This window comes from Drosophila takahashii, chromosome 2L, assembly GCF_030179915.1.
Source record: "Drosophila takahashii strain IR98-3 E-12201 chromosome 2L, DtakHiC1v2, whole genome shotgun sequence".
In the NCBI taxonomy this organism is placed as follows: domain Eukaryota; kingdom Metazoa; phylum Arthropoda; class Insecta; order Diptera; family Drosophilidae; genus Drosophila; species Drosophila takahashii.
This window is the reverse complement of record NC_091678.1, coordinates 11615284-11637902: the sequence shown is the minus strand read 5'-3', so window position 1 is coordinate 11637902 and position 22619 is coordinate 11615284. Positions and strand designations below refer to the sequence as shown.

At 39.8% G+C, this 22619-nt stretch overlaps 1 protein-coding gene across 1 annotated transcript; it reads right to left on the bottom strand.

The window, feature by feature from the left end:
• Positions 1–11521: 11521 nt before the first annotated feature.
• LOC108068712 (dynein axonemal light chain 1) lies at positions 11522–12210 on the bottom strand. The gene has a single exon (XM_017158440.3). The coding sequence runs from the start codon at positions 12124–12126 to the stop codon at positions 11578–11580; it is 549 nt and encodes a 182-aa protein (XP_017013929.1). The 5' UTR covers positions 12127–12210; the 3' UTR covers positions 11522–11577.
• Positions 12211–22619: the final 10409 nt, after the last annotated feature.

Sequence of the window (22619 nt, the reverse complement as noted above, 5' to 3'; positions counted from 1 at the left end):
TTTGCTTTTCTGTGCTTTAAATAAAGTTGTGCCATCTCTGAAGGGATTTCTTTATGAGTGGTAATGTTTACAAATTTCATTATTATTTTAATTATTTTGGAAGTAATTTAATATACGTGGGCAAATGACATTCCTAGGAATTATTATCCTATTTCTAGCAATTTTAGGTCTTACGTTAGTATTTCTAAGTTCTCAAAGAAAACTATCTGCTCTTCGCTATTTAAATTAAAGTAATTTTACTTTTGACAGCAAAGAATCGATTTAATTTGTTTGATTGCCGAGGTGACTTAGATCAAACGGGCCGAATTCGAGCCACGTATCTGCGCTCCAGCCCCACAGACACACAATCAAATAAAATGGTCGAGCAATAATTGCGCGTGTCGTTTGCTAACCAAAAACGAAAATCCCATCGTGTGTGCCATCGTACCTGTTTCTCATGCGAAATTAGTTTCAAATGGTTACCACTAATGTGCCAGGCAACCCCCCCAATCACCACCCGGTTTTTGGTGTTCCTGGACTTCCTTACACATTAATGCTTTTGATCTTCTATTAAAGGCGAAATTCTCGATGAGTTTTAATTTTTTAAACGTATGTTTAGAATTAAACCTTTAAACTCTAAACATAAATATAATTGCATTTATGTGAACTTTGCTTATAAGAAAATATATTCAAGAATTTGAATACCAGATCATCGTCAATCAATTAATTATTTTAGAAAGAAACCCCATATTGTGAAGTATGTATACCCTTATATAATTTTGGTGGTATTTAATAACTTAATAAATGCATTTCCAATTTTCCCAGATTTTATTGCTTTAAGCCAAAACAATATCAATTCAATTTTCGACCAAAGCACTGTAGATGTTCTTCTTTAAAAATAAACAAACCCCTTCTCACCGAAAGGAAGAGTACTGACACTTCCACCTTCAATGCGACAACAGAGATATTCACTTTATCTGCGTTTTTATTGCCATAGCCGGCTTTATTATTGCCGTTTAGCGATTTTTTATGGTCGGGACTTTGGCACTGTAGGCGGTGGCATGCGCTTTTTATTGCGTTGCAAGTCCTGGCCGCAGGATGGGAGTTTGGGAAGTGGGCGGAGGTCATTTGTTGGGGTCCGCTGGCTTTTTGAAAGCCATAAAAATCGAATGGCGTCGGCATCGGCATTGGCATCGGTGGGCAGCGAAAAACCAATCGATTTGCTAAATTGCAGTGCAAAGTACAAAAGCATTCACACACAGAGGAGGCCGAATGAGTTAGGGAGCGGATCGGATGGGATCGAATCCGATAGGCCACATGTCCTGTCATTTGTGCGAATGTCCTGTTGCACCGCTGTGGTTCGATGGTTCCAGCGGTTGAGCTCGGCGGTTGCACGCACCAACAATCGGCCGAATGGTTTCGACATTCGTCCCCTGGCTCCATGACGCTCCCCCAAAAATATTTATAAATATTTAAATTTGCGTTAATTAACCAAATAGATGGCGAGAGAGGCGAGGGGGGACTTAAGCCTGAGAGTTTTCGGGGAAAATTCTTGGACTTGCTGAAAACTTTTAATTGCACTTTGTTTGGGTATTGCATAGAATAGGAAACTTATCATTAAAATAGTTGTTAAGCTTGTTTAGTTGCCCAAGAAAGTGCAGCATACTCTTTGCCGCTTGCCAGCAAAATTTTCCGGATAAATGGTTGCCCCTGGCGGGCTTTGATGGCAGAGAGCATTTTCTTTGACAGGCGGAAATTTCGGATCCTAATGAAGGTGAAGATAGCGAAGAAGCTTTTAAATTTCCCAAAACGAAACTTTAGGTGTTGAATTAAGTTTTCCAATGTGCCAAGTGGGGTAGTGAAAAGTTTGCATGATTTTTAAGTGGTTCGGCCTCTACTAAAAATATTTGTTACTAACCAAAAGAATCTATACCAATAGAGAACTGCATAATTTGGTGCATTTCACTGGAAACCAATATTGAAGGGATAGCCACCTTAAAATATTTACAGGCGCATTCAATTGAAACCCTGAACTACATTCCCCTTTCAAAAATTTCCCTTTTCATTACTCCGCTCGGACGTCGTGGGCCCTTTGACATTCCACTTTTCCAGGCCAACAGCTGTCAGATTCATGCCAGCTCTCCGCTCCTCCTATCAGCATATTTCTTAGTTCATCCGACCACAAAAACCATCTCATTTAGCCATGAAAATCTTGGCTGCCAGCAGCAGCAGAAGCGGGAAGAAAAAAAAGGAAAGGAAAACAGGAGGACCTGAGCCGTATCCTTTTCATTTTCACCCAACCACAAAGCACATTTCGCTTTCATTTCATTCTAGAGATTTGTGAAAGGCGAACCGAAATGAAAATGATGAAAATGCAACTAATTCCTGACGGCTTACGGTTATTATGAGACCTCTTTTCCCTCTTGGGCTCCACCTCCCTGCTATTCCTGTAATAATTCTCATTTTTATTTTTGCGCCCCAACAGGCATTTAATGGAAAGCGACCGCAGCGTAGAGATTAACCTTCAATTTTTGTGCGCTAAGCCCAAAATCTGTTCGGGACCGACGAAGGGTTAGGGATTTGTTTTCGGTGCGGGCTTTAGTGGAAATTTAATTAGTTGCAGGTGATTGAGGAGGGGGATGGAGCTCAACAGGTTAGCAGCCATAAACCCGACTTGGCCCGGCTAAAGCCCCCCGTTCAAGCTGCATAAATCACCATTCAAATTAGAAATTAGTTCAAACACACACACGCCCTAGAACATCACTTCTAGACAGAGCAGAGCGACCAGGCACTTGGCCACTTGGAATCCTATCCCAGGCCTGATCTCTCATCCAGGCAGCCACTCATCCAGCCAGCTACTCAGCCACTCGTCGGCACACTCATTATTGGGCTCAAGTGCAAATTAGTGTGTTTGCTAGTGGGTTATTAAGGCCCCGCCCGGAAGCTCCGAACTCCGACTCCAAGTTGGCCTTTTGTTATGCTAACTAAATGAGTTTTCCAACGCTATACGTTCTGTGTCTGTTTTGCGCCTGCAGTAAAACTTTAGTGTACAAATTTCATTTCATTGTTTTTCGAGTGCGCAACAACAATCGGAATAAGTGTTAAGGGCCTTTCGGATGATAGTTCTCCACCATTTTTCTTTTTTTTTTTTGGTTAAGGGAAGGGAAGAAAAGTTTCGCAATTAACATGAACCGAAAAAAATAATCACCGGAACAGCCTAAGAGGCTCGAAAGAGGCGAAAAAAATATATGCGCTACCGCAATTACCACGTGCCAATGCCTCGGGCCAAAGAGCCCCGAACCGAAACCCAACAACATTGGTTATAAAAAATTAATTAAAAACAATTAAAGCGTCAGAAGAGTAGAAAACACAGATAATAATGAGTGGCATACGGAGGAGTCTGCATAAAATCACCTTAATTATGTTTTTTGTTCCCCAAACAAAAGGGAATGCTAAACAGTATGCAAAGCGGCAAACCAAAGCGCGTCATCATAAAAATTCAATCAGGCCACGAAGCAAATGGCAGGAAGTTCTGAGCCCAAAAAAAGCAGGGAAACCAAAAAGAAAAACGCCCGAAAAATATCGCACCCAAAATGACATTAATTTACACATCAGCGAAGCGCGTAAGAGGAAGCAGGAGAGTTTTTCGGGGATCCTTTGGCGGAAACAGGAAGTTGCACAACAGCCCGGCGACAAGGAAGTAGGCGGTCGACAGTCCGCGACCAGATGACAAAGCGGGCAATAAAAAACAATCGGAACGGAGCAGTGGGAAACAAGTCCGAAAGAAAAACAATTTGTTAAGTATCTCGAGGCCAGAAAATATGGCCTCGCACTGCTGTGAAATTCAACTGATTTAGTAGGAAGTGTCGCTGTGAAACCGTTTTCTCATCGGTGTTATTAGGGCTTTTCTGATTTACAAAAATATGTAAGAAAAAAGTACTAATGGCGCAAAGATTAAAAAAAAATAAGAGTAAAATAAGTGAAGCTTTACCAATATTCCGATTGAATGAGAATAAAAATAGATATTTTATTTTTGTTAACAATAAATCTAAAAAAATGCATAATGTTACCCAAAGTATTAAAATATCACATAAAATCTGTTAAGTAAGAACAAGTTATCACTTCATTGGCCTCTGTCTCTATGCTCAAGTTATGAAAACTACTTAGGTAAGCGTCTAAGCAAATCAAGTGCAGGACCTTGCAGGATTCACAATTGCCGGGGGCAATCAGACGGCTCGTCCACTAATAGTAGAGGAAAGCCGCAAGCCGAGGAAAAGGCAAACAAAATTGCCAACAAATGCTGATCCAGATATTCCCGAATTTGCATTGCAATATGGACAAGTGGTTAAGGATGCCTTTGCATTCGTACGACCATCACGTGTGCCTGGGAATATGCATAATTGAATTTTATAACCCGAAAGATTGTTATTGCTGGAGATTTGTGTGTGGCAAGCGGCGGCGTTTGTCTGCATTCTGCAGAATTTCAAATTCGCAAATTGTCAGCCGAGCCAAATCGCCTTGGTCCTGGGATCCGTCCTCTAATCTGTGCTTGCTTTGTTGCCCGAAGAGCCAAATCCAAATCCAAATATTTCTCGAGCCTTTGTCCGGAATATTAAATTGCCGCAGACCGAGAAGAATTTCAAACTCTTATCAGCCCGGTGACAGTCTGTTGTCAGTGAAAACAAATTGTCCTTTTCGGATTGTTCGTCAGACACGACAATTAATCACAGCATTAATAACATTTCCAGCTAGAGATGAAGAAGGCAACAAGAACACAAACAACAACTGACTGCGAAAGCTAGGAAAATCTCATGAAATTAATGCAGAATGGCTTGAAATTAAATGCCGTTTATGAATACTAGGCGTATCGCAATGCCGGAAATTAAACATACGCCATGCGGCAGCAGAAGCAGAAGGATTGTGAGACCCCGGCTTAAAGCGGAAGTTAATTGTTATGCGGAAAACATAATACGAAAAGAGGCGGTCGAGGCAAGGTCCTTGGGGCAGCGGAGTCCTGCCCAAGATGATGCACAGCATAGCAAAAACTTTAATATTTAAATATGAAAAACTATTTATGTAAGACGCATAAACAAAATACGCAGACACACGAAAGGATGGGCCCAGCTAGAGCAAAAAACAAACACCAAATGAAAAGTATCTACGGGCTAGCTGATGACCTGGAAAATATATTATTAAAGTAAAAATAAAACAATAAATAAAGTATATGAAGAACAAAAACTTTCTTTGTTGACACTATTGTTAAAATTATTTTTCTATCTCCAAGATAGTATGATTTTGGAGCTCTATTCCTAAATTGATTAAGAACTGTTTTGATCCTTTAAATACCATATTTTTCACTGAGAAAAATATTAAATGGGAACCAATATTTATAGTTTTTTTTTATTTAGAAAATTGTTTAAATTTTATTAAGTCAGTGATAAGCTTGATGCTTTGAACCGTCATTCCAAAAATATGATATTTTCGGCTTCTCACTTTGTGGCACCCTATAAGTTTATAAACAAAGCACATTTTATTAAATTAAGTTCTTATTTTGTCCTCAGTGTACAGTCTCTCCTTTTCACTTTAGACGAATGCAAAATTTGGTTTCCACAGGCTGCGATGCCCCATCTTTTTTAGCAGGGCCGCATCTTTTTGGTGGCCACTGCGCGATGCGAAAATTTTAATTTATACATTTCCAGCTACGTCCGTATTTGGGGCTGTGTGTGTGCGTGCGACTTCCTGTTGCAAAATGGAGTTTTGTGTATGCGAGCAGAAGTTTGCACAACTTGTTTATGATTTCTCATGTCAAATACGCTGGTAAAAGTGCCCCGAAGAGGGCGTGTCTGCAGATGCCGTTGGAATAAGTACGAGTATCTACAAGTGCTGGCTGAACGAGAGGGTTTTCTCGCCCCTATTTCGCACTAGCGAACTTTTTGATTTACTATCCGAGTGAGCGTTTGCATATGCAAGTCTCTCGGTTTGTTCCTGCCATGTTCCATCTTTTGCTGCATGCTTTAAGGCGCCGGAAGTGCAGTTTACGCTTTCATTTGCAGGAGGAAGTCGCCAAAACTGCAATATAAAGAATATGCAATTTCATTAATTTTAATTTAATGCTAAACGAAACATACATTAAGTGGATTTTCGAAACCACTTATATAGCCGGCTAAAAGAATGCATTAAAAAATATTGTTGCATACTTTTGGACACCTTCATAAGTGATTTTTTCCATTGCGTGTTGCCTCCATAAAAAGTATTCAATATATTAAACCAGTTACCTGAAACCCCTATCGTAAAAAATATTCAGCATTCCCCATTAAATTGCTGCCTGTCTCAACACATTTAAAGTCTAGACAGTCAGTCATCCGATGCAATATCATTACCATGTTTGCCATTTTTTGCCTGCTGCAGAGACAGGCAGGCAGACAGACACCCGCACAAACTGCAACTTCAAACCAGAAAGTTTTTATGATTGCTTTTTTTTGTTTGCATTAAATGCATTTTATGCAGGGAAATCTTTTTATGCGCCTGAAAGCACGCTTCAGTATAATTTGCGGTCATGTTCATTGATCTCCTGGGAAGCATTAAAATTTAATGATTTATACAATGTGGCAAAGGGAGGAGGGGCGAACGAGGAGGGGGTGGCGTGGGGCCCTGGGGCGGATGCAAATGAATTTATGTTATGTCTCTGCTGCTATTTTGGTTTAAGGGTTAACATTGTGAAATTAACAACAATTTGACTTATGCGCGAGCGAAGGCGAGGACCACACACATACGCACTCCAACTCACACCCATGTGCGTTGGGGAACAATGCACTATGGGGCATTTGACCACTTTGGTTGGCCAAAACCCCTTTTTTTAAAAGTCGTTAAAACAAAAAATGTTGTTTGAGGATGTGTTAACAAAAGACCATTTAACAATGTTACGTTTACAGAAATCCGATAGAGGTCGCCTCTGTTAAGGTAGGAGCTGTTAAATCAGCTGTTTGATATGCAATTATCGAGCTGTTTTATTTCGACTTTTTTCTTGCAGTTTTAAAGTCCTTTAAATTTGAGTTTTTAAGCAATCTAAGTAAACTTTTTGGATTGGATTTAAAGGATTATGCTATGTACTAAGTATTTGTGTGGTTCGACGACAAAAATTAGACGGATTTTTCTTACAAATGAGTGTTAAAGGGAGTGGTCTAACAAGTACATTTTTGTAAGAAAACTAATTTTCAAATGGAGCAACAAAGTGAGTCCAGCGGAGTCCACTTCTGGAACCTATTGGGATTTGTAGATTATTTAATTGTTGTTAAAATGTATATGGTCAGAATCGCCACTTATTGCCACTTTTTCTGTAATTTAATTTTTTAGACCATAACCTCAAATTTCACAAACTCCTATCGTTTGCACTGGTGGCTAAGGAAGTAAGGACTTTCGTGACTTTAAATTATTATCAAAATATAGTAGAAATACTTAGCTTTGTAATTGACTAACTTAAGTGGACTTTAGCGGCTTTAAAACGAAAGTTCCGCTACAACTTGAACAAAAAGTCGTACAAATGTAAAGTAAATTCTTTCCTTTGCCCCTTTTTTTTGAGAACTTTAGGATATAGTCGTCCGATTTGTACAAAACTGTTAATATTGTTTTAAAACTTACATAATTGCTATTTCTAAAGTTATGTGCATTTATCTCCAAAAACAGCAAAGTTAATTGGATCGTTTCTATGGCAGCTATATGATATAGTTTTCCGATCCGGATGATTATCATATATAATATGCGGGAGGATAAGAAATGGCGACTGGTAAAGCTTCAAGTCAATATCTTTTGAAATGACCGAGTTATTAATTTCGGCCAACAAAAGTGGTCAAATGCCCCATAGTGCAATGTCTGAAGCCTAAAAGTATGCTAAACAGCCAGCAAAAGTCATAACTCAGCCTCAGCGGCAGACTGAGAAGGATGTGGATGTGGACGGGATTTCGGGCCAAGAGAACTTGGTGAAAGGTGGAACGGCTGGCGGATGTGGGCTGCAACTATTAATCAGGCTTTAATTGTTTTTGTGTGCGTCGCTCGGTTACATTTGTGGTGCCAGATAGACCGGCACACACATGGATCCTCGCCACGAGGACCTCCACCTCCAGCACTCTCAATGCCCGAGGCCCCATGCATCATGTGGGCCGAAATCTTTTTGTAATCTCTGGCATTTGTCTGGATTTTTCGTAAAGACTTTGAATAGATTTATGCTCCTTTGACAGGCACAAGATGTGAATGCGAATCTTTGGGAGAGCAACCGTCTCACATGAGAGAATGGGCGAGCTTAAAGTGTCTTAAAGATGCAAAAAGACCTCAAAGAAAATGTATAGTCTTCAGGGAGCAGAAAATAAGGAGCTTTGTAAAAACTAGCAAGGATTTTGTAGCCCAGACAGTGAAATATAATAGTTTTATTATTTATCATCTTCAAATTTGTAAGATTTAAATTTTTTACTTACCCAAAAATACGGGTTTTCGTTTTAATTTGGGTGTATTTATATAGATTTGTATTTTTTTTTTTTTAATGGGAATAGTATTCTAAAAATAGTTAACATTGTTATTACATTTAAGTTCTTTCCATTTTATTAATTATACCCGTTACTCGTAGAGTAAAAGGGTATATTGTATTCGTGCAAAAGTATGTAACAGGGAGAAGGAAGCGTTTCCGACCCCATAAAGTATATATATTCTTGATCAGGATCACTAGCCGAGTCGATCTAGCCATGTCCGTCTGTCCGTCTGTCTGTCCGTCTGTCCGTCTGTCTGTCTGTATGAAAGCTGAGATCTCGAAAACTATAAAAGCTAGAAGAGTTGCATTTTGCATGCAGATTTTAGGAGTTCCTACGCAGCGCAAGTTTGTTTCAAAATGGTGCCACGCCCCCGCTAACGCCCACAATCGCTTATATACGATTTTAAAAATTTTAATATTTTGGAAAAGTAAAAATGCAGTTTTATTGTGTCTATCAATACCTATCGAAATGTAGAAGAAATTTTTCAAATCGGACCATTCGTTAAAAAGTTATGCGTGATCAAAGTTTTCTATCTCTATCTCCATCTCCCTCGCACTCCCTTTACCTGAGTAACGGGTATCTGATAGTCGGGGCACCCGACTATAACGTTCTCTCTTGTTTTTGAACTAAAAATTTACGATATCACACTGGGAATAAAGGAATATTTTTCCTAAAATACAACTTTATTTTCATTTTTTTACCTGCTCGGCCGTCTGTTAACTCTCGGCGCTTTCTCTCTCCTGCTGTCTCTTATCAACGTTGGGGCATAAATCACGCGTTTAGTTTGCCAAGTGGCCTTTTCGACCGTTTTGCGTTTAACTGTCGTTTTGGCCACTCTTACGAGTTGCCGCCGCAACTGGCCAACAAGGGCGAACCAACATATTTAGAATATATGGCAACACTTTGGCAACACCGACACAACCCTTGACCACAGCAAGTGCAAAAATGTGAAAAATAAAACCGGGTCCAGAAGCACAAACACAGACGATTGCGCAACCACAGCGCAAAAACCACTCCAAGTTTCGCACACCCTATCCACAACCCCACCCCCGGCAGGCCACACTAACATACATATCCTGGCGGGATTGTTCTGGGAAGAGAGTGTTGTAGTTCGGTTCGGTGTTGTCATTGCCAGAGTTGCCAACGACCAGAAAACAACACGGCCAGAGCTGGCCACACAAACTTGTAACGTAAATTTTGTATAAGCCCTCGCAAACACACCCACAAAGTGTTTCGTTTCGGCATTTGGCATTAAGATCGCTGCCATTGTATTTTTCAATCGGAAGAGGGGGCAGCGCTTTTTAAACTTTTAAAGTCGCATTCATAACCATTAATAAGTTTAAGAAAAAGTAGATTAATGGACGATCTAAGAAAAAAAATGTAATTGTTTTGTATCTTATAAAAAAAATATTAATATGAGAGCTTTAAAATCTTAAACGACATTGTTAATTTAACTGCTTACTTTTCGATACCTGTATAATTGATTTTATGCTTAATATGGTTCAATGGATTGCCTTAAAAATACAATTTTTAAATAACAGAAGTAAATTGCCGTAAAGAAAAAAATTTTCATAATATAAAAAAATAAATAAAATTCATTTAGAGTGCCACAAATTTGTATCTAATTTACCGAAAACCCGAATTGTTGAATTGTAATTTATACAAGTTTTCTACAAGCGCTTTAACAAGTTTTTATTTCGATTTTGTTCGCCTAATCAGCCAAGCGAGGAGTCTGGCTGCCAGAAAATATTTTTGTGTGCATCCAATTGTACAATTGTCTCGTTTGCTGTTTGTCTGCCAAAATGTCGAACTATGGACGGCCTTCATGTTTACATTAATATTATTGTTTATCAAATAACAACAGCAGCAGCAGCAGCAAGAACAGCCATAATAGAGAAGTTGTTAAATCGAAAAGACATAAAAGTATCATTAAACTTTCGTGTCTGGCAATTGGTTTGGTTTGCATTGGTTTGCTTAGGGTTTGGCAGGAATTTAGCTGCCGTTTTTATGATTTTATTCAACGTTTTTATCTGGTGTCTCTCGGTTTGGCAGACAGCAAATTCACATTCTCGTATATTTAGTTTAGCTGTCTGTTTGCCAAAAATCTATGACTGGCCGCCATCCCCATCCATTGACTTTGTTGATTATTTATGCACAGAAAACAAATACCATGTGCCGAGCTTATGGATCTCTTCAAGCTTCAATTGTTTTCACTTTTTCTTGATTTTCCCATTGGCCTATGTTACAGTATTAAAAATGTATTGTTGTTTGCTGATGGATTATTTGCTGTTGATTGATATAAATCCAGTGTTCTTAATTATTTACTTAGACAGCAGGTTGCAATGGAATTTATTACAAAATATTCGACAAGCTCCTTTAACCTTTATTTAAAAATCCACAACATTCCCTGGGAAAACACCACGCCCCCTGGAGAAGAAAAGGCGGAGCTCATTACTTCACAACTCGAAAATATTCAAACAATGCCGTAGATGCAAAACAGGAGCTCGAACTTGTTCGTCTTAGAAAAAAAAAAGAAAAACAATAGACAATAGACAATAGGGGATAAAGATGAAGTTCGAAATACTCTGCTAGGATATGAAAACAATATAAGCTTAAACATTTTTATGATAAATTTTAAAATTTATTAAAATGTTAAATTAAAATTTTGATAGTGTCCAATAACAACGTCAACAGAAGGCACAAATTAAAACTCCGATTTAGGTCAGAGTATCTATAATTCTCGAAGGAAAATCATTTTTCAATGGGCTTAGGTTTCAGTTTAGGTTAGGAGTTCGGGGCAACATGAGTCAGGCAAAACAATGGAGCTCATCAGCAGCAGCCGGAACGCATTGAAAATTGGAAAGCCTGCCAAAGCGAAAAATAAGAAAATTCAATGGAAAAATGTTTTCTGCACAAATGCCTATCACATACGAGAACAGTTGGCTGTCGGAGGAATTCTTGATTCCAGCCTTGTATTGCTGTGATTTAGTCGAACTACGGAACTAAGGTCAAAGGCTATGTGCTCTGTTCGGCTTGTGACTCCCCTTTTTATTCAGAACATAACAACGTTTGTTTTTCCCTAGCGAATGACTGGCTCCCCGTCGAGCTTCTTCAGATTGGGCAGACGACGCACTGCCTCGGCTGTGAAGACAGCCGGTTCCATGCTCTCGTTCAAGGGATTGCCCAGGAACGTGATATCCGAGAGATTCGGCGGAATGCCAATGCGCATAAACTCGGCCCAGTCCTTGATCGCGTTATTGGATATGTAAAGCACCCGGAGAGCCTTCATCACCTCGATGGGCTTGATCTTCTCGATGTTGTTGCAGCTCACCCACAGCTCCTCCAGGGTATCGGCCAAAGGTTCTATGCCATTGAGGGTCTTCAGATTATTGCGTGCCAGGCTCAATACCTTGAGGTTTTTCATTCCCGATATGCCGCTAATCTTCTCGATCATGTTAGAGGATAAACTGAGCTTCTGGCACTCGGTCAGACTGTTGAGGATCGGATCCATTTTCTCAATCGGCGGATACTGGAACTGCAGACCAATTTCTGTGGCCGTGTTGGCCGGCTGCTTATTGCGCTCCTCCCACTTGGCCAGGGCATCCTTCAGGTTTGTGGGCTTGGACATGATTAGTTTTTATCCTCTATTTTATGATTAAGGGAAATTTAAAGTAGAATGGCAACTGTAAGTAAAATGTATTTCAGTTTTCCATCGCCTTCTATTTTTTTTTTTAGTTAGGCAATCTGTAAAATGTTTCAAAATAAATATACAACTGTATATAAAATATAAAACAATTTTCTGAATTTTAAAAATATTTTAGCCTATTGCCTAAGGTTCAATATTTAATTCAGATGAGTAGTGAACCTCAAATAAACTCTATATGTTTAAAGTTTTTTCTTCTATTAAACCGCTTAGTACATTGATCCACCTGTGACGACTAAGCAGCTGACTTTATAGCCCAGGGGTAATTTATTTATTTGCCCATGTGCCCGCCGCTCCCCAATCGCAGTCTGTTGGCTTGTCTGGCGCACAATGATAACTTCATTGTTCTGGTCGGGATTGGAGACTGAGTCCTGGGTTCCTGGTTCGAGGAGGCAGCTCCCCATTGTCATATGCTACCCTTCGCTTCATGTTGGTAATCGAAGGGGGGGAAACGAGCTGCTTTGTGTCAGAGGCCTCCTCGGCACTTTATTACACACATTTGAGGTGATAATACAGTTCACATTTCGCCCCGAGGGACTCACTTTTTGTTTTCCTTTTTTGTCGAACCCTTGTTTTCCTCTTTTTTCGGTCCACTTTAAATTGTACACAGCATTTTGATTAAATATTTGCCGCAGCTGTTATCGCGAGTACAGCAAGCTATTTTTGGGCAATAAATTATTGAATTTATTTGTGCGAATAGCGGCAAAGAGAAAATGTTTAAATTGGGCCAAGCGCTCGATTTTTTTTACCATTTTTCTTGATAATCGTCCAGAAATTGGTAAAAACATATTTGATTTCTTTCCGCTATTTTCGGCTTTATTTTTTGTAATTCAAATAAAATTTGTGCTCTCATAAATTGCATGTTCAATGCGGCAGAACGGACACCGCTCCGTCGAAAACATATAGATAGCATAGCTATGGCCGGAAGGGGAGGAGTCGGGGGAGATGGGAAATCACTCGAAATTGCATGCAAAGTCTAATTTATGAATTGGCCGAAGGCGTTTCGGCGATGAGAGGTGCTCGGATGAGTAGGTGCATATATATAATATATATCTATATATTTGGCAAGTGGAACATGTCAGTGGCGAGGGCGTGGCCAGCTGTCAGAGGAAAGCCAAAAGAATGGCCAGAAAAGTTGGCCAGCGGGGCTAATGGCTATTTTCATGAAAGTATTTGCGATAAAGTTACCGAAGAACGTGAACCAAATATGGCATGCCTTAAAAAAGTGCCAAGCTGTCATTTTGCAGGATTTTTTAAATCGTGACCTCTTTTCTACTGAGGAATAAATAAATTTATGGTCTTTAACTTAAAACAGGGACAAAACAAAGGAATAGTTTATATATCGCACATATTGTTGCGCGAATTCTTCAGAACTTTCCAGTTTAATTTATTATACATCTGTTGTTGAAGTTGATTTCTGTAAATTAATAGTTATAATAATTTAAATTGGTTAAAATTTCTGTTGTTACTCCTTTTGGAAGGTCTATGCACCTATTACCTCACCTTTACTTAATCACTCTGCTGCGAAACTTAAAAGTAGCGCTTCTAAAATGCTTTTGACCAATTAAGCAATGTCCTCTTTCCAGGCGTAAAGTGCCAGCAGTTGGGTGGACCCCGTTGACCATATGGACACTCACATGTAGTCCGATGGGAGGGGGAGTAAGAGAGGTTAGGGGGTGGGAATCGGGGCAGCCTGTGCGGTAGCCCCAGCAGCCACAACATGTCCTGTCACCCAGCGCCGAGCTGGACGTGGACATGCGGTAAATGTTGCAGTTGTTGACAGTCGTGTTTGTACTGTTTAGTTTCAGTTAACAACGCGGCTCGCAGCGAAAGGGCAAGTGGTGCGTGGAACTAGCCAAATGGCTAACCAACTGTCATGCATTTTTTTCTCCTCTATGTCCTTGAGATGTTAGAGATTAGACTGCTTAAGTTGCACTTATACTAAATTTTAATTTAATTTATTTCATAGAATACCTATTCTAACCAAGAGAAATGCAAAAAGTGGAACACTTAAATAGTTATCCTTCGAGATAATTGGTCATTTCATTAGTTTCTCCGACAACTTTTAGCAGAGTCCGAAAATACATCCCAAATTCTCTTTCTACCCCAGTTGCAGCATTTAATTCGCATAAACTTGCCAACATTGCGTTAAGTTTTTGTCCAAGTAACTATGCCATAAGTGACAAAACTCAGCCAAGGACACCTAGTTTTTGCTTGTACCTCGAGTTTGTGTTGTTCTTGCCATAAAACTTTTATGTATGAAAATATTTTTCCGCATAAAACACCTTGCTATACTCGGGCCGATATCGGGAGGGGAAATACGGAAAGAAGGTTGAGAGTGCTGCAGAAGCTTTTGCATATTGAAAACTTTCCCATTGGACAAACAACATGGTGGAGTATTGCCTGATAACAGAGATAGGTTGTAGTCGACTTTTCCCTTTTTCAAGGAGGTCTGTGCAAAGTTCTACAAATTGTTGAGCACATTCTGCAAGCCTTTTATGCATTATTTTGGAAATCGATTGGTTTTCGGCAGAGCTTTCATTTGCACCTTAATTATTCTGGGGTGCCAGATTCAATTTCGGTTCTGTTTCAAAACACGCTTTGAAGAATCAAGAGTTATTATTGTTCCCTTCCGAAATGAATTTTCCGATTCAAGGCGACAGTTTAATGAGCAATCAATGAAGCAGCTCGATTCGGATGCGATTCAAAGGCTTCTGCAGCGACAATGGACAAATATTGCCCGACGTAATTATCAATTTCAAGTGCAGTCATCGAAGCCTTTGTTTGCCGCAATCATAAACGTCAGGCGGCTCACCCACAGGCACTTGGTTCTTAGTTCGCATACCAGTGTCTTGGCCAAAACGGTAGTCGTGTGTGTAGTTGCCCCTCCCTTCGAATCCTGATGACTCAACTGGATAGACTGCTTGTCTATTTGCGGCTGTGTAACTCAAAACTCGATTGCATGTGTGCGGCAGTGGGTGATATATATGAAATTTGGGCTTATCCCCCTGCTTCACCTTCTTCCCCCCTCAGCAATGTTGTATTGATTGGGGAACTGGGGAATTTGTGGGGTTCTGCAACGATTCCAGCGAAGAAAGAGCCGACTCCTGCAGATTCCTCCCTTCAATTAGTGTGTTTGTTTGCCTCTGCGGTTAGAAATGGTCCATCAAAGCCAGGATATCCTCGGGAGTCTGTGTAATATTAGGGACGAGTGGAGAGCAGCACAATCGCTTGTGGAAGCCCCGATTAATGTTCATAGCCAACATGGTTGCAATGTAAAATTGAATATTATCTGGCTTAGTAAATTAGTTGGCTCTTGGTCGAATGTTTGTACCATCTGAAGGATCTTAAGTGTTTGGGATTTCCTCATAATTTCAAGGAATAATTTTATGTTATAAAATATTACTAACAAATTTTAAATATTCATTAACAAATAAATAATGTTTATTTATGCCTCTTAAAAGATTCGTTGGGTGAGTGCTCTATGGCCATTGCATCTGCAAGATGTGACCTCAATTCATCTCAGCTTTGCTAATTTGATTACGAAACAGAAAATTAATGCGGCGACCCATCGTCTTATGGCGATCCCAAAAGGCCTGCAGGACATGTGACTTGTGTGATGTGTGGAAAATGCGGCAGGGCAAACATTTTATAATTTGCTGCAGCACGACGCAGCGCATAAGTCAGCACAAGTCCTGGGACTCGAAGGATGAGGACCCTTGCTAGCCGAATCCTGCCACATGACAGGGAGCAAAAACAGGGACAGCCAGTCGGCATGCGAACTTTGCTCCGGCTCCTTACCGCAAACGATTTTGCAGATGACAGTTGTCCGTTGCCATTTGGGGAATTTAGTGTTAATTATGCTCGTAATAAGTTATATAACATCAGGCACTGGAGATGCCACAGCTTGACAGTCACTCAGTCAGTCGTCCTTCCCCACAATGAAATAGATTCCCTGCACCACAATAAATTGTATTAAATGTTCTGTGTTTAGGTAAGCTAACCGACCGTAGATCGTAAAGCCATCAGCACTGGTGACTGTAAAATGTCCTCACCTCACAGCTTGTCACGGTTCCGAATTTGACTTCTATAAAAGTGAACGCTTTATAATCCGATACTTTTATTGTATTTATGTAACAGAAAAGAAATAAAATAATAAAATATTTGTGAAGAAAGATTCGCAGTGTTAACTGGCTAATTTATGTATTGAAACTATATATAAAACGTAAAATTTAAAATAACAGAAAATCTGAACTATATTAAGAAAATATTTTTGTTAGAGAAATAATTAGATTAATAAAATGTAATTATAAACGCACTAATCAGGAATTTATTTTGGTATTTTCCTGTTGTTTTTCAGTATTTGAAGTCCACCAGTGAGTACTAATAGGCAATCAACACTGGATAATGGGGTCACGGGGAACCCTGAGTCACTCGACACTCCAGATGGGACAAAAACATTTTCTAACTGCAATTTAATTGCGTCCTTTCATGGCTGCAGAATATAAAAGTTGTTCCTCCTTTGCCCTGGCACCATGCCACCGCAATTACATGCAACTGTCTTCCACTTGGCTGTTTAAATTTACATGTTTAATTCACGCCCAGCTCCGCTCATCGGCATCCTCGTCCTCATCGTCATCGTCATCAGAGACCTCTTCAGAAGTTGAGAACACTTAAGACCTTTACGCAAATCGCTTGATAATTACTTAAAATAATCTGCAGACAAGTAACCACAGGCGAATGCAACGCCCACACAGAAACGATGGTCTAAGAAGTCGTGCAAACAGAACAGAGATCTCGGGAAGTACAAAATGGGGGTATAGAAACGATTCCCCCTAAAAAAGGCAAAAGGCAAATCCCTTTTCAATTTCCCTGGCACGTCTCAGCAGCCAACAAAAAAGAACAAAGGAACGGAGGTGGGTGCCTTCTACTTCCCCCTTTTTTTATGTGTGGAAACTCGAAAAACAATTAAGCGACAAGTGTCTCAATTTCAACGTCACTTACAAACATTTTATGCACCGCTCTTTGTCTGTGGGTGTGTTCCTGTTCCTGTGCGCTTGTATATGTGCAGGACATAAAATGCAAAAAGTTTTTACCCATTGAAAGTTACGTGTCGAGGAGCAGGATCGCAGAGACAACCAGAACCAGAACTACCAGAGTGTACCGAAAAAAGTTAGAGAAAAACTTAATTATTTGTGCCTCTGAAGTCCTTGATGGAGATCCCTCTGCTTGCCTGTGTGTGTGCGAGTGAGTGAGTGAGTGATTGTGCGAATATGCGCATAAAAGTATGCAACGCATTTTAATCGAAAATGTCTGCAGGAAATGTGACCACCATTCCAAGGTTTCAGATTGAGATTTTACTTGATGGTGGTCTCTGGTCAGACAAAAAGTGAGAACAGGAAACTACATTCGTTCAAGATTCGCCACAATAAATTAAATAATTAACTGAATGGCGTGAATCTCTTTAATCAGAAAGCGATTTAATTCAGCCTTTGAATAATAAATAATAATAATAACCCAACAATTGGGGGTGCCACAGAATGAGGTAAACCTTTCAACCTTTTAAATATAAATTGTGTGTCTAAAAGTATGCAGTTTATAAAGCATAGTCGTCTTTTTGTATAAATTCATATCAATTTTGAACTGAAAAAATGTTGTGGCATACTTTTAGACAGCCATTTATGTTGCAAGTATATTTATTTTGTAATGAACAAAAAATTGATAAAATGGCTTGAACCGCTAAGTCAGTAATACATACAGATTTATTTACTCAACGTTCGTGAAATATGGAATTAAATTCCGTGCAGCGCCAAATATAAATAAAATTCAGTTCGAAAATAGATTCGATTCAATGGAAATATTCGTAAGTCCTTTAACAACACCTAAACAAATTCTATGCGCGCCATTCGCTAAGACAAATCCCCTGGGATTATGTGATTTTGGCCCGTAAACTCCGGCAACAGCAATAAAGTGACCCGGAAATGTTGCTGGCTGGGCGGCTGGCTAGCTGGATGGGCAGCCTGAGATTTCGGGTAACCCGAGGAGGCCACTGATGGACACGCCGGGCACCTCAACCGGAACGCCATTGGGGAAATGGGAAAGGCAGGTGTGCGGTTCCTGGTCAATGCAGACTCGCCGCACACACACGGGCATTCCTGCCAATCGCTTTCCATTTCGTGTTAAATTACACATCGAATCGGATTGCGGCGGCCATAACATTGTGGCCAAAAGGGAAGGCAGCAAGGAACTGCGGTCATTCAGGGGCCCTCAAATAGGTTTTTGCGGTTTTTTAATCAAGTTATTTGCCCAACACTGGAGAACCGGAGATTTAACAGGCGGAGGAGCAAAGTCCGGCCGGCAAAATAAATATATTCCGATGGCAATTTATTAAATGTTTGCGCAAATAAATCACAAATGTTTTTTCCAATCAAACTTTTTCGGTGCCCACACAAATGGCTGGCCAACAAATCTTCCCTTGTGCCCTTTGTTTGCCGGGCATCAAATTTATTGCGTTAATTCGCATGTAAAACATTTTTGCGCACATTTTCTAAGCATTTATCAAGCGTTTTATTATTGACAGTGCTTTGCCGTATATATAAGTATAAATATCTTTTCTGCAACTGCCAAAGTTTTGGCTTAAAATAAATACATATCTGAATTATATTTATGTCCATCTTGGTCAGCAATAAATTTGAACTTGAGTTTGGACTTGGTTTGGCTTAATAAGTATGAAATAATGTTTGACGTTTGGCAAATTGAGTTTTGATTGCGATTCTTCGGCGTTTTGTGCGGAGGGCAAAGGTCTAAAGTCAGACCAAATTAATTGACTCACTCGACAGCTATTCAATGTAATCCGATTTCGATATTGAATGAAATACCATCAACATATTAAAATCATAAAATATATGTAGTCTTAAATTAATTAAATTACTTAGTTAATTTTACAAATATAAATCATAATTGTAGTAATTGTAAGATTGGTTATTTTAGCTGTTTAATTTTAATTGATTACCATTCGAATGCCCAAGGATCGATATAAAAATACTACTTAAGAGGTCACGCCCACTTGCGGTATATCCATCGCCTTCTTACTTGTATCCCCTTCCCTTTCCCGCACAAACTCAATAAATTCTTGTTCTTTTCGGCCGTGGGGGCGGGACAACGGGGGTTTCGTTACAAAAATTTCTGAACAAATTGAAAATTCCAAAATTTGCTGAAGCATGCGAGCAGAAAATGATAGAATCTACGATGAAATGCACAAAAAGCAGGAGGAGGATGCACACGCACCCGGCATGGATGTATGTACGTATCCGTAACTCCTTCTGACATCAACTGCACAAAGGTCACGGGGAAGTGGGTGGTGGGTGATTTTTGGAGGTTTGAGCCGGGGGGTGGTGACACATTTGGCGTGGCAATGGCATCAAAGTCAAAAGCTACATTTGCTGCCAGCGGATAGAGGAGGGCTGAACAAAAGTCAGTTGGGAAAATATTTTGTCATGTCATCAGCGGCATCAGCAGCTGAAAACTGGCAACTGTTGCAATGGCCATGGCCACCATGGAGCCACCACTACCACCGCCTCAGCCACCAGCAGCTGCACCACCAGCAGTTGCAACACCAAAGCTCCACCACCATCTTCTTTTTCTTATTCCCAAGCTCGGTCCAATGCTTTTCTCTGTCGCCGCCAAATGTGGTTACAATAATTTATGCACTTGTAATGACAGACAACAAAGCGTTCAAGAAGCCAGGAGTCGTCATCCGAAAAGGACCCAAAAAAATAACAGGAAAATGTGCGATTTCAGTTGGCCAAACTTTAAATACCTTTTCTTTATTTTTATTTTATATTTTAATGAAGTTAAACAGCGTTTTTAACGGTTCATAACACATTTTTAAAACACCAATCTAATATTATAAAAATAAGTAAATAAAATGCGGTTTCCTTAGCGTAAATTTAAGTAAATTATTAGTTTGAGTTAAGTGTTATTTTAAAAGGGTTTTATTTTATTTTTTAATTAGTAATAAATTTTACCTGAGCATCTTAAAATATTTAAATGGCTTGCCTTGCGTTATACAATTCGATTTTTCGTTCGAATTCGAAGGATATAGTTAAGTATCCCTTGGAAGGGTAAAAGGATTCAGCCGCGGAAACGAAGGACCCGACTCAAAGCTCCGTTCTCTGTCAGTTGCGGCGACTGACGCGCAATAAAATGCGTGTCATGTGAGTGTCGTCACTCCGCTGACCGACCGCCCAACGCCACGCCCCCTTCCTTGCCCACTTTGATGGGTCGCCCTTTGCCGAATGTGCGCCGACTGTTCCGGAGTTCCAGCCCTATAGCTCTGAAGCTCCGGCTGCACTTCAAAATTAATTTAAAATTTATAGTTGGCGCTATTGCGTTAAACGATGTTGCGGATGAACGGGAAAAGGACGAAAAGAGGTGTTTGCAGGACGCGTCTATCATGGCGTTGAGTGATTTGCGAGTGTCAAAGGAGTCAAGACCCCGTCCCTCGCCGCACATTCGATTTATGTTAATGTCGGCCGGCTTAAAGCGATGCGGCCAAAGTACTTAACCCACGAAATGTGAGCCGAATGGGAAATTTATTTACAGATGGACTGTCTCTGCACGAAAATATAAGGATTATGTATTTTAGTTATTTTTAATATAATTTAGATTTTTTTTCTTATTTTGAAAATATAAAAACAGCAGAAAACATAAACTTTTAGAGACCTAATTGACATTTATAAGTGATTTTAAATACTTTTTCTGTGGCACCATCCATTAATACCAAATGACATTAACTTGGCTGCCAATAATCTATTTATTACACTTAAAATTTCGTATAAGATGCTCATCTACTTCTGATCCCGAACCGCTGATCCTTTTAAAAGCCCTGTTTTAATCCAAAAACACCCAGAGCTTTTTCCACTTCATCTGGCTCTCGTGTGCGCGTTCGTCTTCAGCTCGTCTGTCAACACTGTAAGTGGGGTAATTTTCAATGTAAACGCATCGCCTGGAGCAGCTGCTTCTCGTCCCCAGAAAGTTGCGTTGTTTTTAGGGGCGTGGGGGAGTCTTTAGTTTGGGCGTAGGCCTTGAGGGCGTGTCCCCTTCATTTGCATTGTGGGGGTGGCTCAGTAGTCGCGTGTGGAAATTGCATTTTAAATGCAATCTGCCACGCCCCCTGGCGCCCCGCTGCCTCCTAAGTAGGCTGTGCTCGAAGTTGTCGGTCTTGTAAAACTGAGCAACGTTTTTACAGTGCCAGCAAACATATTTCTGGCCCCCGAAAACCCAGCCAACCCAACCGACGACCCACTCAATGTTATCCTGCCCCCTGCTAATATGCAAAACTCACTTGGCCCGCAGTCGCCTCGGGTTTGTTTCTTTTCTTCTCATTTATTTTTTTCTTTGTTTTGCCACTTTTTCTTTTTATTTCGTTGGGTTTGTGTGCGTATTTTTGGATGGTAATCGTGAAAATCGGGGCATATTATGTGGTAGAAATTCAAAGCTTAAAAATTAATTTTTATTGTGTTCAAAAAAAGTTATAATATATTTTTTGATTGTGCCATCAAGTTTCTTTTTATGAGTTATTAAAAAATATTATTTGTGACCTTTATAAAAAATATCTCTAATATATAATCTCAAAAATTTATTTTATAGGTTTGGCAACCTCTGAAATATGAAATAATTAAAATTAAATTGTGTATTTTTATAAAAATGATATTACCTAAGACAACGGTAAAGTGTATCTGAAAGGCCTACAATTTCCCTATGCCCGCTCTTCTGTTCCCTCGAACTTCAAACTAAGCATAAAGTGTTGCCTAATGGGTTTTGAGTGTTTTCGACGACTACAACTACGCCAATAGCAACAAGGAGAACAACGTCAGAGGGGCAAGGAAAAAGAAAAGGACTCGGAGGAGTTCTACGAAGGGTAGCAGGATCAACACTGAAATGCATGGCATGCATTTTTTGTTTGCCGCTTGCCAAAAGTTGGTCATTAGCGTTGTTTTTCAGCACTGATGTTGCACTGTTGCCGCGGGGCAGAAAGCGGAAAAGTAAATAACAATTAAAACAATTTTTGTGTGCAATGCAAAAATCTCCTAATGACTTCGAGCTCCCTGAGGTCAAGGATAAGCGCTGAGCTGGCTTTTGTTGCCAGAAGTTGTTGCACATTTTCGAATATTTATCGAAAAGTGATTTTCCCTTTTTCCCCCAAGAGATTAATGAAGGAAGTCTGTGGCAGGTTCCTGGACATAAATATTCTCAAAGTTAAATGGAATCCAATTAGCAAGCAGTTTTTACCACTTACTATTGCAAAGGATTAAGGATAACTCTTTAGTGTAGAGTACTTATAAAAAAGAAGTTATTAAATTTAAAGCGAGTTTAAAATTCACCAACAATTTCAATCGTCGTAAGCCGCTTTAAAT

Coding starts and splice junctions, on each gene's coding strand:
- LOC108068712 (XM_017158440.3), bottom strand. CDS start 12,126: ATGTCCAAGCCCACAAACCTGAAGGATGCCCTGGCCAAGTGGGAGGAG.